Genomic DNA, 15108 nt, shown 5'->3' on the forward strand with positions numbered 1-15108 from the left:
GTGTCATTTCCCACCAGTCAAGGGTGGAACTATGTAAGTATCTCTCCAGGGCACTCTGCACACCTGTGCTAGCAGGTAACACCTCGGATTAATTACATCTCTTAGCCAGACACCCAGGAAACATTCTTGACACCTTCTCTTTCTTTTCACTCAAATGGCAGCCAAGTCCACCAGATTCTACCTCCTTAAATGTTCTCAAATCCGTGTCTTAATCTCTAGCCTCCAGTGCCCTAGTTCAAGTCTTCCTCATATTCTGCCCGAGATATTATTACAAGTCTGTAAGTAGTCCATCCTAAAGGAAATCAGCCCTGAATGTTCTTTGGAAGGACTGATGCTGAAGCTGACACTCCAATACTTTGGCCACCTGATGCAAAGAACTGATTCATTTGAAAAGACCCCGATGCTGGGAAAAACTGAAGGCAGGAGGAGGGGACGACAGGGGATGAGATGGTTGGATGGCATCACCGACTCAGTGGACATGAGTTTGGGTAAACCCTGGGAGTTGGTGATGGACAGGGAGGCCTGGCGTGCAGCAGTCCATGGGGTCACAGAGTCGGACATGACTGAGTGACTGAACTGAAATAGTCCTGCCCCCACCAATTCATTCTCTACAGTTCAGAGTGATCTTTCCAAAATACAAGTCGGCTCATCTTGCTTCTCAGTGCTCTCAGGATAAGCTAAGCTACTTACCGCAGCACAGCAAGGACCCACCAGTCCTTGCTCCTGCCTGCCAATTCTGGCAGGACTTAGGCCGTTTTCTAGTCATATCCTATTTATGGTTCCCCTAAAAAACGCTCTACTTCCCTCTGGGGTCTTTCCCCCTTTCACCTGGTAAATCCCTATCTTTCAAAATACAGATTGTGTCACTTCTCTTTGCTTCCTTTCTTGCCTAGCCCTTTCCCCCTTTACTTCTATACTACAGTCCCCCAACACATCCTTGAACTTATTTGTCTCCTTTCATTATGTTTGTGCTCGAGGCTATTCATCATTGCATCCTAGTACTGGGGACGTAACTTGTGCTGAAAAATGATGCTAAGTGTCTTGAAAGCAGAGATGGTATTTTATTAAGAGTTATCTTTGTATATTCTATCTACAGTTAATTGGCATTTCAATGTTTAATGAATCAGGACTAACACTGGTAGGAGCAAACTGCAGTGATTATGAAACAACACCTAACTGCTTTAAATGAAATGAAGCTGCTGGGACAAATTATACCAACTAGAATAGTCATCTATCCACAGTACTGAGAGAGGGAAGTTACAATTGCCAGTTTTTAGGAATAATGGTGAAGAGAAAGGCAGTGATTTATTGAGTGCTTATCATATGCCAAGCACTGTGCTAAGTGTTTCATACACATAATTTCAGATGTGTTAGAAGCCCAGAGCTGGCAAATGTGACATTTATCCATAGATTCTAGTATGGCTGCTTGGGCCAATCCACCTGCTAGCCCTAAAAATAGCTTTTATCCCCCTCTCCATGGTAGTCTTTCACATTCTCTACACTGTGTGTGTTTAATACTACAGTTTAACAAAGTAAAGAGCAGGTGCAGCTTTTTGAAAATGGAATAAAAAGCTTAGGAAGAAGTTTTTCTCATTGTCAGAGATGTTCAAACACAGCTTTAGCTGTGTTCTCGGTGGGAACTGATGCATCTAACAGATGATTAATCTAGTTGATTTAAGGTTCTTTCTCCTGCCAAGATTTGATGAGGGTAGAATATAATGATGGTTCTAAAACAGGATTAGCAAACTTGAAAAAAAGACAGGTCACACTCTTTCTGGTGTACTCTGGGTGGTAGGGAGAGGGAATGTCAGTACAGAATCTGGATCCTCTCCTACTCCTTTATTCTTCCTTCCAATCCCCTCAGATCTTTGGAGGAAAACTTTTCTTCTGGGTCACTGTCTCTTCATGGTGCTCTCGATGTATGACTCCAGCAGGAAGATGGTTTCATCCACCTGGATCTCACAGGCATCCAACCTGAATGAAAAAAATGAGAGCATTTGTCCAGACTGAACATTTATCAGCACATTTAAGATTAGAGGCTGGACTGGTTACTGGGCAGAAAGCAGGAGAACTAATAGCTCATTCTCCCATTGACCAAGCATCTCGTATGTGCTAGGCACTGTGGAAATTGCTGAGGGTTCAAAAAACAACGCCTCTGTCCCAGGAGAAGTTATAGTCTAATTTGCAAGGAGGAAAAAGCACATGTTAAGGGCACAGGTGTAAAAGGACCCAGTGTCTTTTAAAATAGAAGCTGAGAGTGGCTGAGGCTGAAAGTGATTAGGAATAGAAGGGAGTACTGCTTCTACTGATATACTGATAAAAATCATCTATGAAAAACCCATACTGAGCATCATACTTAGTGGAGAATGACTGAAAACTTTCCCCCTATGATTAGGAACAAGACAAGGATGCTTTTTACTTCCATTCAACAGTTCACTGGAAGTTCTAGTCTGGAAATTAGGCAAGAAAAACAGACAAAAGGCATCTGGATTGAAAAGGAAGAAGTAAAGCTATTTCTAATTCACAGATGACATAATCCTATGGACAGAAAAATCTCAAAGGATCCACAAAAAACTTACATCTAGTAAATGAATTGGCAAAATTGCAGGATGTAAAATCAAAACACAAAAATCAGTTCTATTTCCACACACTGGCAATGAACAATTCAAGAATGAAATTTAAGAAAACACTAAAACAGCATCAAAAAAGAATAAACAGGAATAAATTTAACCAAAAAAACTATAAGACTTGAATAATGAAAACATCATTGCAAGAGATTAAGGAAGAACTAAGTAAATGGAAGAAGACCTTTCATATTCATGGATTGGAAGATTTAGTATCATTAAGATGGCAATCTTCCCCAGAGTAATCTACAGATTCAAAGCAATCCCTATGAAGGTCTATGGTGAGGAGCGAAAGGAAATGAGGATGAAGGGACAGGCTAGTATGAAACCATGAAAGGACTTGTATGTTACGCCAAGGAGGCTGGTCTTTTTGTTGTAAACAAGAAGTCAATAAAGCATTTAAAGTAGAAGAGTGATGTTATCAATCCCTTTAAAGAAACTAACTTTGAAAGCATTATAAGAAATGGTTTGAAGGGGGAGGTGACTGCAGAGGTCTGGGAAAAAGGTGAGAAGGGCATGCATGGAGAGCAAGATAAAGGCCAGATTTGGGACACACAGCTGAAGTAACATCAACAGTTGTGGTGAACATGAGACAGAGAGAGACAGAGAGGAGAGAGAAAAGAGATGAGAGGAGAGAGAGAGAGGTGAGGGACGAGAAGCTGAGAATATCTTCAGAAATTTGAGCTTAGGAAAATAGGTGGATTAAATTCTGTTAATTGAGGTGAGGAAGAAGATACTGAGTTTCAGTTTGCTCATGTTAAGTAGGAGGGGCGGCAGGACATCAAAGTGGATTTGTTTGGAGGGTACTTTGAAACACAGCTTTGAAGTTTGTGAGGCTTACTTGTTGACGTTACGTTTCAGGGTCTCTAGCTGCTGGCGTTCGGGGGCTGTGATCATCTCCTCTATTTCTTGTAGTTGTGCCTCCTCTGCACCTGTAGCCTGCATAGATGCAATGATGGCTTCTACCCTCTGAGACTTTTCTAGTAGACGCCTGTCAGAACAACACAACTCTGAAGCATGTCCCCTAGCCTTGGAAATTCTTTTATCCCATAGACCTGGGGCGTAACTCCCCCTTTACTATGTTCCTGGTCAAAGTGGACAGTGTCACTCTCTAAGGATGTTTTCTACGAGTTTAATTAGAAATGTGACTATTCCTGAAACTCTTGCTGCTTCTCCCTTGTACTTAAAGTTTGGTGCCAGTTTATATGTTGCTCATAAATTCAATCTGCAAAACTATTTCACTGGGGATATATGAGAAAAGTGTATATGAATGCATGATTATGCCAAACTAAGCCAATAATTCAGTGCAACCAGACAGGTTATTATCTCTATTGGTTTCCATTCCTATAGGAAATTTCCCCATAAGCTTTTTGGCCTTGAAAAATGTAATTACTCAGTTGAAAAATGTTACTCACTTGTTTTCTTTGGTTTCAAATTGTCTCCTTTCTATTAAGTTGGCTACACTCTGAGGGGAGAGAAGAAATGCACATTTCTATATAAGCAGCTCAGGCAAAACAACTAAAGGGGGTGTGAGGGTGAGACATCTCTGTAGAGGGAGTGGGGAGGAGTTACCTTGTAGCACCTATGCAGCAGCATCCGGGCAGCTGACAGGATGTTCACAGTGTATAAATAGAAGGTCCGGGATGGGGCATGGTCTGGTGTTTTGGGAATTTCCTGTTTGTCCACAGAAAGAAAAATAAGGGACATTATACTTTCCTTCAGAACTGGCAAAGTAAATACCTGTGCCATCTGGAGTTACTAAGCCCTCTCTTTCACCTATATTCCCTCTCCCCCAGGCATATAGCATCTGTGTTTATAGCATAATCGGCCATATGGAGCACTGGGATGTCCTGTTTTTCCCTTTGATTGTCAACATCCTGAGTGGGGAAGAAAGAGAAGGGACTTAACATTTACTGAGCAACTCTTATGTGCCAAGTAGACTGTATTTGATTTTTACAACAAACTATATTATTTCTGTTACCTCCACCTATCACCATTTTGTAGGTGGGAAGAAGGGCGGTAGGTAATTTGCTTAGTGTAACTGGGTGATAGGCAGAGCTGTGATTCTGATTCCAAAATCCATTCTATCTTACTTCCTTTTAGGGTAGAGTACATAGCTCTGCATGCAGTGAGGACCCAACAGGTGCTATTGATAGACTGACCGGTAATAAACTTAAGGCTTGAGGAAAGGATAAGTCACAGGAACAAGGAGCTAAAGAAAAAAAGGTAGGGTGATTCTGGGGTGATTTCTTGGCTGTGCCTCTTTTTTACAATTCCAGATAAAGCTCCACAGTTATTTTGCAAGTGCTTGCTATGTCTTTGTCAATCTTTTTTTTTTTATTCTGTCTCAAAGATGGATACAGAGTTTGTTTGAGGTTCAGAATATTTGCTTCAGGAATTTCTCTCATCCGTCACCTCTGCTGGTTGGCAATTATTGTTACCTGCAGTGATATGAAATTTTCTGAGAGCATCTTATAAAGCATATCCTTTGCCTCCTTTGCTGGAATCATTGCAAAATCTTCTACTTGCTTCTGCTCCAGGTGTTTCTTTTGTAAAACTAGACGGAATATCCTGGCACAGCGAGATCCAAATCTGGAAAGGAATAAAGAAAGCAAATGGCATGCCAACATAAATTAGCTTTAGTTCTTAGTCACAGGGGGTTGTTTAGTGTCTTATGTGTGGAGCAAGGACCTGAGAGGAATAGCAATCAGAGAATCCTTCCTAACTCCACAGATCAATGACAATACTGCTTATCATAAGAGCGTCACCAACTGCTGACTCGAATGCCTCAGTTCCCCCATTTGTAAGGAAAGGTGTTAGGAAGGATGATGAATTGGCATCCCTGGGAATTAAGCAGCAGGGTATTTAGGGTAAAGAGCAGTAATAGATGGGATCCATAGCAGTCCAATAGAAAATGGGGCAAGATGTGCCAAGGTGTGCCTATACTGGTTGCTTACCTAATGATCAAATCACTTGTTCAAATGGGGTGTGAAAGGAAGTACCTGACCCCCAACCCTTTCAGGGTAACCGTCTTACCTCTCTTGTACGACGGACTCCAGAGTGGCCGTGGCTAGAGATCCTAGAGCCTTATGCAGGTCTTTATGTAGAGGGTAAAGGTCACTCCATAATGTTTTGGCCTGAATATTGTGCTCTTAGTTTCATTCCAGAGTCGTTAATTTAAAATTTAAATACTCTTTTGTTTTTCACATTAGTCTCATTTATGTTATGTAAGTATTTCAAAACCTTAATTAACTAAAGGTGCTTAAGTCAGGGTTTTGCTTAACTAAAATTTAGTTAGTTAACAGTCTGTTTTACTTCTTTATCATCAGTGTCTTAGTTCAATTTTCTAACTTACTTAGTATACTGTATGTGTATGTTAGTTGCTCAGTCGTGTCCAACTCTGCGACCCCATGGACTGTAGCCTGCCAGGCTCTTCTGACCGTGGAATTCTCCAGGCAAGAATACTGGAGTGGGTTGCCATTCCCTTCCCCACTTAGTATACTAAATATCAAATCTTTCCTAAAGTCACCCTTCTGTTTCATAGTTCAGGCTGCCTGACTATTAAGGAAATAACCACCCATAAGGATACTGATGACATACATTCCTCCACCACTGTCGCCAGACTTTCCAACAAACTCTAGCTATTAAAAAAAGAGGGAGAGAGAACATGTGTTATCTGAATGGAAAGTCTAGTGATTCTGTTTCCAGAAGAGCAAATCCGCTAGAGTCGGTAGCAGGAGGCTCTCCCATCAGGCAATGGTAGAGAAATTGTCTGAGCTGGCTAGGTAGAGAATGAAGCCGCAGAAGACTGCTACCAGTTATCAGCGGCAGAAATTAATCCTAAACACAATAGAAAAAAGAAAGAAAAGAAAAAAAAAGAAAAAAAAAAGACTTACTGGATCATCTGCCAGCAGAGTGAGATATTGATCAAGAACTTGCTTAGAGATGTTATAGCCAACAGGTAGGGATCTGAAGATCTATGGAGCAAAAAGAGACAGTGAAAATGGGTTTGGGAACTTAGAACTGGTGACATTGCTGAAATAAAGATGTTTTAATTTTAGATATCACAAGTATAAAAATGTCCCAAAGCACAGCAGCATTGTTGATAAGAGTAAAAAACTAGAAAGAATTCACATGTCCAATAATAAGAAATTCATTAAAATATAGTACAGTGTGGCCACATTAAGTGGAATGTGATATGGCCATTATAAAGAATGAGATAGATCATGAAAAGGAAGTTTATGTATACTGTCATATGAGAGAAGCAAGTTTAGAATAGTATGCAGAGTATAATCCCTTTTAAAATTTTTATTAAAAAATATACATATACCCACATTTGAATGAGACTATATATAAGATGTCTGAATAAAGATATGTACCAAACTACTGACAAAGATCTCTGGGGTTGGGATTAGGCAAAACTACATATGTATTTAAACTAGAGTATGTTACACACAAGAAGCGCAGATTGTCAGGATTCAGTCTGATGAGTGCTGATAATTGTATACACCCATGTAACTACCATCTACAAGATACAGCACTTGCCTGCCATTTCTGAAAGTTTGGGGAACTACAACTTTGAAAAACTATACATTTCTAGGGACTTCCCTGGGGGTCCAGTGGCTGAGACTCTGTGCTCCCAAAGCAGGGTGCCCACGTTCAATCCCTGGTCAGGGAACTAGACCCCACATGCTGCAACTAAGAGTCTGCATGCTACAGTGAAAGATAATGCATGCTGCAACAAAGATCAAAGATCCCACGTGTAGCAACTAAGACCCAGTGCAGCTAAATAAATAAATAAATATTAAAAAAGAACTATAGATCTCTAAATACAGGTCCATATAATTATTTTTGTCATCGGAAAAACATTTGTATTTAAATTTTTGTTATATGATAACTTAAAAAAAATCTAAACACTGTAAAAATACAACTATATTTAACATGGGTAAATATTGGTATGATTATAAACAGTAACAGAATATAAAGTATTTGATATATTAAATATTTTTTCAATCAACAAAACTTAATAAACAAAATATTAAAACATTAAAAAATATATAATATACTGAAAAAAAATACAAGCAGCCAAATAATATAATATCACTTTGCTGTAGAGCAGAAATTAACATTGTAAATCAACTATACTTCAATAAAATATATTAAAAATGAAAAAAAAAAAGAATTACTTGTACTTTGACTAAAATAGTGGTTTAGGTTTTTAAAGGCTGAATTCCTAAGAGGCCAAATGTTTCAGTACGTACCACCTGGGGATAATCACTGTCCCACCTCAAACGGCAAAAACCCTTTCTTTCAAGGTCTGGACCTTAACCTAATCCCAGGCTCTACGTATAATAATTATAACATCCAAGAATATGTCAGAAAACTAGTATAAGAAGCATGAAGCTCACCTCATTGGAAGACAATGGCTGGGTGAAGGGGGCACCAGAGGGAGTGGTGACCTCACTCATCCGGAGCATGGTCCTCACGATCTCACTACTGGTCTAGGTTTGAACAGTGAACTGGAATTCAGAATTCACTCTGCTGCGTGGGCTCTGGCTATATGCCAATGGCCACATCCAGTAAACAGTGTCATGTTCCTGACAGCCACTGTCCCACCCATTTAGATATCACCTGGTCCATCCTGTTGGCAACTGCGCTGACAATGGCTTGGTCACGGAAGTGCTGGTGGAATCTGTCAAGGTTGGCCTGCCAATAAATCCCATCATCTGGAATGGGCTGAGGAGGAGAAAAGTATCAGAAAGAAACATTTAGATACAGTGAAGTTTTCAGGGGAGGGGTTTGGATTTCACTGTTCCTTTTCCTATACAATAGTGACTAAATTGGTTGGAGAAAAAAAGCATTCAGTTGTGTGAATTTAGTGAAGTGAAAGTTGCTCAGTTGTGTCCGACTCTTTGTGATCCCATGGACTATACAGTCCATGGAATTCTCCAGGCCAGAATACTGGAGTGGGTAGCCTTTCCCTTCTCCAGGGGATGTTCCCAACCCAGGGATCAAACCCAGGTCTCCCACATTGCAGGCGGATTCTTTACCAGCCAAGCCACAAGGGAAGCCCAATCAGAGGTCTACTTTTCTTTATCCTGTCATTACCTTATTTTAGGCTCTAATCTTGACTCACCTGAATGACTATAAGTAGCCTCCTAACTAATTTTCTTTTTTTTTAATGAACACTATAAAAGAGGATAACTTGGTTTTCTGTTTTTAATCTTTTTCTTTTTGCACTGTCCTCCCTGTTTCTCATAGAGCTGTGCTTTTTCAGCTGAGGTACAGTTCCCCTGAAGAATCTGAAAAAAGCTATGAGTACTCTATAGAAAAATGTACATATGAACAAGTACAGGTGGACTCTCTGAAATGCATCCATGAAATTGTACAAGTTATGAACCACTGTACTATAGTAACATTTCTAAAACTTAAATCTAGCTACTTCATTCACCTGTCTATGACTCCCCCTTATCTTCAGGGTGAAGTGTAAACCTCTTTAGTCAATCAAAAAATACTTATTGATATTATGCTAGTATTCCAGGTACCAGGGACAAGATATTGTCCTCAAAGAGTTAGTCTATTGGGAGCACAAATAATACATAATTTCATCTACCTTTAAATGCTGTGAAGATGAAATAGGAAAATGTGGTAGAGAATGGAATAGAGAGTGGGCAAAGGTGCGCGAGCTCTTAAAAAACAGCATTTGAACTGAGATCGGAATGAAGAAAAAGAGGCAACTACATGAAGATCTGAGGAAGAAATCCTAGGGATGAAAGCCAAAAGACTAGAAAGAGCATGTATGACACATTTGAGGGACGGAAGGAAGAGCTGAGATTGGAAAGCCTTGTCTCCAGCAGATCATGCAAAGACTTAGTTCATGTAAAGGATAATCCATGGTAAAGATCTAGATTGCTTCTAAGAGTAATGGGAAGTTTTAAAGGAGTCAAATATCAGTAATGGTTTTTTGTTTTCTTTTTAAAGAACAATTTAGGAAGTCATTTTGGCTCTTATGTAGGTATGAATGTAGGCAGGGAGACTGCTTAGGAGAGCGTTGGTGAGGTCTTGACTACAGTGATAGTGGTTTGGATTAAGGTGACTGGTAAGAAATAGTCAGATTTGAATTAATTTTAGAAATTGGGTTGACAGGTTTTACTGTGAGGTCAGATGGCTCCCAGGACTTTGGTTTAAGCAAATGGTATCCTAGGTGGTTTGTCTTGGTGATGTCCCTAAGATGAGGAAAGCTTAGGAGGGAATAGATAGCTAGGAATGAGAAATCAATTACTCTGTTCTAGTCATACTACTTTTGGGATGCTTATTAGACATCTTTATAGGGATGCTGAGAAGGCATTTGAATGTAAGAGCTCAGGCCTACTTATATCTTTCTAGACTCATTTGTGTCCACTTATCCCTGTGGTCTCTATAGTCCAGCCACAGTGATCAATTTAAACTTTTTCTAGGCCCTTTATTTTTGCATAAGCTACTACCTCTGTCCAATGAGGTTAAGACTCAGAAGGGAGACAGTAATGGACAGTAGAGAGACAGTAATGGGGTGCCCTCTTTGTTAGTCTGTCCCTGGCCAACATTTGATGAAGTTCATAATCCTACTACTTCTCAACTCAAGAACCTTGAAGCTCTTTCGGGGCTTGTTATCTCAGTGTTCTTCCTGGCTGGCCTCAGGGTGAAGACTCCAAGTCCAGAAGCATCATTACCTCTTTGTTATCTGTGGTCTGTTTTGGTCTCTTGGCCTTGGGCTCCCCAGTAGCATCTTCGTCAGACGATCTCCTCCTTTTACCTTTCCCTGCCAAACAGAACAGTTGCACTGATAGGCTACATCTCCTATGATGACAGGAAACGGCGGAAGGTGACAGCAGGTGTCGCTATCCCAAAGACATCTGTAGTGGCCTCTAGCTAAGAGATGTTGAGGAGACGGAGGAACTACCAGAAATTCAAGTTAATGATGAAATCATCTGAAACTCAACATGTTCAAAAAGAAACTCATAGTCTCTCTCCCTCAAACTGCTTCTGTTCCAAGGCTTCCTTTCACAGTGAACGGTATGCTCATCCTTCCATGTATGCCAGCCAGATGTCATTCTTGATTTCTGTTTTCCTCACCCCTTCTATGCCTGATTATCCATTGGTTTGTCTACATTTACCTTTGCCCCATCCTTTCTGCAGACAGAAACATATTTTTAAAATGCAAATTAGACCAGGTTACTTCCTCTAAAATCCTTTAGTAGTTTTCCTTCGCATCTAGGATAAAGAACAAATGCTCCATGAGGTCTTGCATGATCTATTCCCTGCCTATCTCTCTAACCTTATTGTATGGCTCTCTTTCCTTTGCTCTCTATGCTTTAACTACACTGATCTTCTTTTAATTCCTCAAATATACTGTTTTTTTCCCTCACTACATACAATTCCTTTTGCCAAGAATGCTTATCCTCTACCTCTTCACACCTTACCTCACTGACTGGCTCCTACTTCTGCTTCAAATCTTGGTTCAAATGCCATTTTCTCAAAGAAGCATGTGTCCTCAACTCCCAGGTAAATCTGGTCCCCTGTTATATATTTTCCTAACACTGCTAACACACTTTTCATACTTTTTCTTCACAGTACTAATCACAGTTTGTTAGTTACATATCCATGAGACTATCTGATTAATGTAAGCTTCCTACACTAGACTCAAGCTCCATAAGGGCAGGGACCATAATGTTTTTTTTCATCACTTTATACCACAGTATCTGGCATAGAGCAAATCCTTGGTAACTGCTTCATTGATTAAGTCATTCATTTAACAATCACTATGAAACTTTCATGAAAGAATCTACAATTAGGGCAAGTCACAGATCTCGGGGTCAAAATTCCTTACCTATCAAGCTCAGTTTAGGAACCAGGTACATGTCCTTTTCACTGATGACAAGAGTGGGGGCAGGTGGTGGCGGCCCAGTATCTGAATTCTCAGTGGCAGGCACCAAGGGGCAACGCTGCACAAAGTGTGTGTCCACTAGTCGCACAAATGTGTTTGACACCTCAGCATAGTCCATGGTCTTGCCATCTGTATGACAGGAGGAAACAGGCATGAGACGGCCTCAGAGAGCTAAGGGTTCACTCCTGCAGCCAGTCAATCTATGCTTTTGTTAACAGCCGTGGACACAGTACTGACCCTCCATAGTCTCTGTGAGCCTATCCGCTACTTTCTTCACAACAGCTGACATTGTCATTTTGCCATTCAACAACAGCTCCTCAACAATCAGCTCTCCCGTGTCACTGTACAGTGTTTTGGCGGTATAGATGTACCGGGGATACCTAAGCATTCGCAACACCCGGTGGCACTGGGCTTCATACTCCACCACGCCACGTTTGTGCACTTGATATATCACCAAGTTGTGCTGGATGAGGACACAAAGAGCTTTTTTTACCTAGAGAGGATATAAAAGAAAGAGAAGAAAAATCTGAAGATGCAGTTCATTATTGCTGGCAAGTTTTGTCCAACAGTTTCCTAAATATCAAGAGACAGCTGCAAATTGCTCCCTCTCTCCACTGGAATAGTTAGTAAGAATCATGAGTGGAAAAAATCAGGAAGATTCCTTACTATGATGTTCATATTTCCTCCAATCTTTATCTTTCAAAGTACAGTTTACTTCCCCTCTATTATTCTCATTCCTAAGATGTAGTACTGAGATTAACAGACTCATTATGAATAAATGAAGTATGGGATAGAGGGGGAAAGATTTGCTTAAGAAGATACAAGGAGCCAGAACTCTTTGAGAAGCAGAACCTTGGGCCCTATGTCTCATTCTCTCTCTCCTATCAAATAACACCATTCTGATCCTAGGGCAGACTTTGTTCTTTTCCATTTCGTGGGGTTATCCAGTCTCTTACTCATGTCTGACTCTTTGCAACCCTATGAACTGCAGCACAGCAGGCTCCTCTGTCCTTGTGGGGCAGGCAGTAACAACATTCAAGGGTAGGTAAAAGAAATTAATGAAATGAAAGCAAATTGACGTGATCCAAACATACCTGATCCAGCGAAGTTCCTGTGTCATGGGCAATAACTCTTAGGGGCTGGCTGCCAGTTCTGATTAGGTGGACTCCAATTTTTTCTACAATCTCTCCAAAATGCTCTTGCAGCAACAAAGAACACAGTTTAATTTCTGCTTGAGTCATTATGCTGAGGAGTCTCAGAGCTAGGAAAAAAATAAAAGACAGTATGATGGGAAGTTTTTCTTTTATGTTGGGAGCAGAATTGCTGAATGTAAATTCATGTTCTTCCTAGATGGCAATTTGACAGCAGATATACCAAAAGCCTTAAAATCCTGCATATCTTTGACCTAATGCTTTTGTTTTGGATATTCTGTTCCAAGGGAATGATAAAAACATGTCACTTTAGAATACTGATATTCTGGGAACCTAATAAGTGATTATTTCAATAAATTATGGTATATGCATACAATGGAATTCTATGCCAACATTCATAATACAATATGTATTAGTGTAGAAAATTATTCATTAAGTGAAAGATGCAGGTTACAAAGCAAAATGTAGAGGAAAGTTTAATTACTGTGAAAAAACCCCCACACACATGCATCGAAAAAGAAGACTGGAAACCTATGTATATGAGATTTATCTTTATGGGATCATGTATGGTTCTAATTTTCTTGAAAGATTGGGTGTAGATGGTTTTGTGACCTATCACAGACCTTAGATTCTATACTTCATTGTTTCACTCCTATTGGAAGTGAACAGGCAATGACAACTTTGCAAAGTAAGTTAGGAGGTAAATGATAGCTTTTCAACAGGGTGTTTCAGATAGGAGATGAAGTATGTTGTTAGCAGGGCAGTATTTAATTCTGAAATTTCGATTTCTTCACTAAGTAGACACAAAAAGAAACAGACATGGTTGACTACACAATCACAAGTGCTATTAAATACTGGTTTGTTCATTTATTTCTCCCAATTCCTCAGAAGCCAACCCAGACTTTGCCTTTCAGCTTCATTATTCCCATCCACAGGTCTTTCGGGACACATCCCCAGACCCTCTGCCATCCTCGAAAAGGATTTCTAGAGAGCCTGGGTCCTGGCTCTTCACTCCCTTCCCGCTGGTTCCGGTTCCGGATTGGATCCCCGGGTCCAGGGACAGGGCTGCCTCGTTCAGACCGCATTTTCCACTAACCTCTGGGTCAAATGCAATGTAGCGCCGCTGAGCTCCCCACGACTGCTCTGTGAGGTTCCCGCTGACCGCCGGGGCAGAGGGGGAGCCCAAGGTCCTTTCGCGCAGGAGCACGGCAACCGAGGAGGACCGGCGAAGAGGAAAAACGTGTGCCGCTCTACCCCAGCGTTTCGGTGGTTTCCGGGGACGCTCTTTCTTTCTTCTCGCTGGGAGTTTGGAGGACCGGCGAGGGGCTGTTTGAGAAGCCGGCAGGCGGGCGGCGGCGGGCGGACTCTCCTTCCTGCGCCTCTTTGGTTCTGGGAGGCGGGCCGCGGGGTCAGCAGCCGCGCCACCGCCTCTGTGGGCTGGGCGGACTCACGTGACTCACGCGGGCTCTGGAGAGGCTGGCAGCACTGAGGAAGCGGCGGCGGCGGCCGAGGAGGCGACAGCAGCCGGGAGGTAGCGGCCTGGCGAAAGACCGGCCGGCTGCCCTCTCGGACAGCCGTGGCGAAAGAGAAAAATGGCGGAGGCTTCGGCGGCCGGGGCCGGCGCGGGCTCTGCGGTTGCCGCGCACCGGTTTTTCTGCCACTTTTGCAAGGGCGAGGTCAGCCCCAAACTACCGGTAAGAGCCCGGTTTCTCTGCGCTCGGGCATCGGCCCGGATTCCTCTCCCAGATGTCCTGGAGTGGGGGTTAAGCTTCCCATACAACCCCGATTCACCTGACATCGGTCTCTCCAGTACCCTGCTGCCCGGGCGTCTCGGCCCAGGCTCCGCAACTCTCGCTCGGATGTTCCACCTGCCCCTCACTTTCTCTCCCCTCTTGACCAGCTCCTCCCTCCCCCCTCCCGCGCTCCATTTTTAATTTTTTTGACCTTCTTTAGCAAGTTCTCTTCTGACATGTCCCCTGTTTTCATGCACTCTTCTTCACCTTGTCTCCTTCCCACGATGACCTCTGTTTTCCTGCAATTCGATATTCTTTCCGCTGTTGCCTCTCACCTTTATTCCTTTTCCACTTTTTACCAGACCCTCCCCCTTCCCCCTCCTCATTAAAGCAAAATAGCGGATTGCCGAGAATTGTCCTTATTCGGTCGTCCCTAGGAAAGGAAGCAAGAAAACGCGGAGAGAAAGAGAGGGTTGGAAGGTAACTGGGATGGAGATGGGGATTTTGCTCTTCAGGGGTTTCCAGTGTTCTTCTGAAAGTGAAAACAGCAGTGTGCTAATGACTTGCAGACTGCCTGCGCTCCCTATCACTATTGAAGGAAATGGCTTTAGGAAGAAGGCAGAACATATTGTTTCAACTTGCTTATTTTGATTGTCATGCTGCCAGTGTCTTTCGCA

The 15108-nt window shown here is 41.9% G+C and overlaps 2 protein-coding genes across 3 annotated transcripts in view; one reads left to right on the forward strand and one right to left on the reverse strand.

The window, feature by feature from the left end:
- Positions 1-1263: 1263 nt before the first annotated feature.
- Positions 1264-14073, reverse strand: POLR3C (RNA polymerase III subunit C). The gene is made up of 15 exons (XM_043875960.1): positions 13795-14073; positions 12642-12808; positions 11785-12040; positions 11491-11676; positions 10334-10422; positions 8256-8360; positions 8033-8125; positions 6521-6601; positions 6214-6265; positions 5661-5721; positions 5066-5216; positions 4197-4298; positions 4040-4089; positions 3466-3615; positions 1264-1974 (listed from the first exon to the last, which is right to left on the reverse strand). The coding sequence occupies exons 2-15, from the start codon at positions 12786-12788 to the stop codon at positions 1893-1895; spliced, it is 1605 nt and encodes a 534-aa protein (XP_043731895.1). The 5' UTR covers positions 12789-12808; positions 13795-14073; the 3' UTR covers positions 1264-1892.
- Positions 14074-14140: 67 nt separating this feature from the next.
- RNF115 (ring finger protein 115) overlaps positions 14141-15108 on the forward strand; it is a 66068-nt gene continuing 65100 nt past the window's right edge. The window contains exon 1 of one of the 2 annotated variants that reach the window (XM_043875964.1): positions 14141-14392. In XM_043875964.1, coding sequence (XP_043731899.1) covers positions 14291-14392 — 102 coding nt within the window. In that variant the 5' untranslated portion in view covers positions 14141-14290. The remainder of the gene's footprint in view (positions 14393-15108) is intronic. The other variant, XM_043875965.1, reaches the window with a different exon arrangement.

This window comes from Cervus elaphus, chromosome 20 (genome assembly GCF_910594005.1).
Source record: "Cervus elaphus chromosome 20, mCerEla1.1, whole genome shotgun sequence".
In the NCBI taxonomy this organism is placed as follows: domain Eukaryota; kingdom Metazoa; phylum Chordata; class Mammalia; order Artiodactyla; family Cervidae; genus Cervus; species Cervus elaphus.